Genomic DNA, 1,697 nt, shown 5'->3' on the forward strand with positions numbered 1-1,697 from the left:
GAAATTTTTATTAAAATTAATATCATAATTAATTTTGAATATAATATAAATTTTTATTAATATGAATGATTTCAAAATTTAATAAATTCTTATTTGAAATAATTTCCATTTTATGATTTATATTAATGATTTAATATATGTTATTTGATTTGAGAAAAAAATTTTATTTTAAAAAAATAAATCAATCAGATAATAAAATAACTCAAAAAATATATTTTTTTTATATTAGAAGCATGAATGCATTCGAATAAAAATAAAATGAATATTTTTTATACTTTTTTTTATACCTAACTTCAGTTCATGATAGTACAACAATATTTTATAGTCAAATTAAATTCTAGAAAAAAGTAAAGATTCAAAATTATTGATCTCGATAATTATTTTTTTATATTTTATATTCAAAATATAAATTTCTATAAATTATAGAATTTTAAATTCAATAAAGAGAGAACGATATGTTATTATTAAATAGAATATTCTAATTTTAAAAATCAATAAACATGTAATTTATGTGATTTGTTCTAAATTTCTTTATTAATAAGTATATGATTATTATATATATATGTATATATATACATATATATATATATAGATAATATATACATGTATAAAAAAGTAATCTACAAATATTTAAAATAAAAAAAGTAAAACGAATATATATTACATGAACATGTTTAGTAATAAAAAGAATAATTTACCACCAAGACCTCGTATTCCAAATTCTGAACATATGTTAGAAGATCTTAATAATTCTTCTATAGATGACATAGCATTTAAAATAATTCATAAAGGTATTATTTTTTGTCTTTATCATAAGTAATATTAAGAAAAAAAAAGTATAATATTTTAAATCATAACCTTATTTTAAGCTTAAATTAAATTTAATTAACCTCATTTTGTGACCAATTTCAAATTCTATATTATAATTTATTTTACAATTTATTAATTTATATAAAAATATAAATTTTTTTCAGATGAAATTTCTGGAGAAAATTTAATGAACGCAAATACTTCTGATACATATCAGAAAGTAAAAATGTATTTACACATAAAACAACAATTAAGATATTTGGAAACTACTCTTGAAGGCAAAGAACAACAACTTAAAACTGATAATGAAGAAATAAAAAGACTTGCAGATAATATTAAAGAACAAGCACAAGCTGCATTAATAACATAAGTATTTATATTTGCAAATAATATCGAAATTTGGTTAATTTCTTTTATAAAAAAATTTTAATGTAGAATTTTTCTTATCTTCATATATTAATTAATCATATAAAACAATTTTACTTATAATTAAATATTTTATTATATGTATATAGATAATATTTTTTATACAAAATATTAATGCTAATATAATATATACAAGTATAATTTAAAAACTTTACAAAAATAAATCTTATAATAATCATTCTCTGATGTTATTTCTATATATATATAATATATGTATATACAATAATTTAATATTCACATTTTAATATAATACATATTATATAATATAGTTTATAATAATAATATAATTGTAGTATTTTTTAAATTAATCTTATAATTTTTTTATAATTTTTATGTTAAATAAGATTGTTGTAATAGTAATTAAGAGGCATTTATAATAATACATTTGAATATAAATATTATTAATTTCTATTTTAATTTGAAAGTTTTATACTTCAAAAATTTAAAAATATTTGAATATG

General features: G+C 15.0%; 1 protein-coding gene across 1 annotated transcript; it reads left to right on the forward strand.

Annotated features, from left to right (window-relative positions):
* Positions 1-603: 603 nt before the first annotated feature.
* Positions 604-1,203, forward strand: LOC102672799. Its single transcript, XM_006613814.2, has 2 exons — positions 604-791; positions 975-1,203. Exons 1-2 carry the CDS (start codon positions 665-667, stop codon positions 1,178-1,180), a joined length of 333 nt encoding a protein of 110 aa, XP_006613877.1. The 5' UTR covers positions 604-664; the 3' UTR covers positions 1,181-1,203.
* The last annotated feature ends 494 nt before the right edge of the window (positions 1,204-1,697 follow it).

This window comes from Apis dorsata, unplaced genomic scaffold, assembly GCF_000469605.1.
Source record: "Apis dorsata unplaced genomic scaffold, Apis dorsata 1.3 scaffold_163, whole genome shotgun sequence".
NCBI classification, from domain to species: Eukaryota; Metazoa; Arthropoda; class Insecta; order Hymenoptera; family Apidae; genus Apis; species Apis dorsata.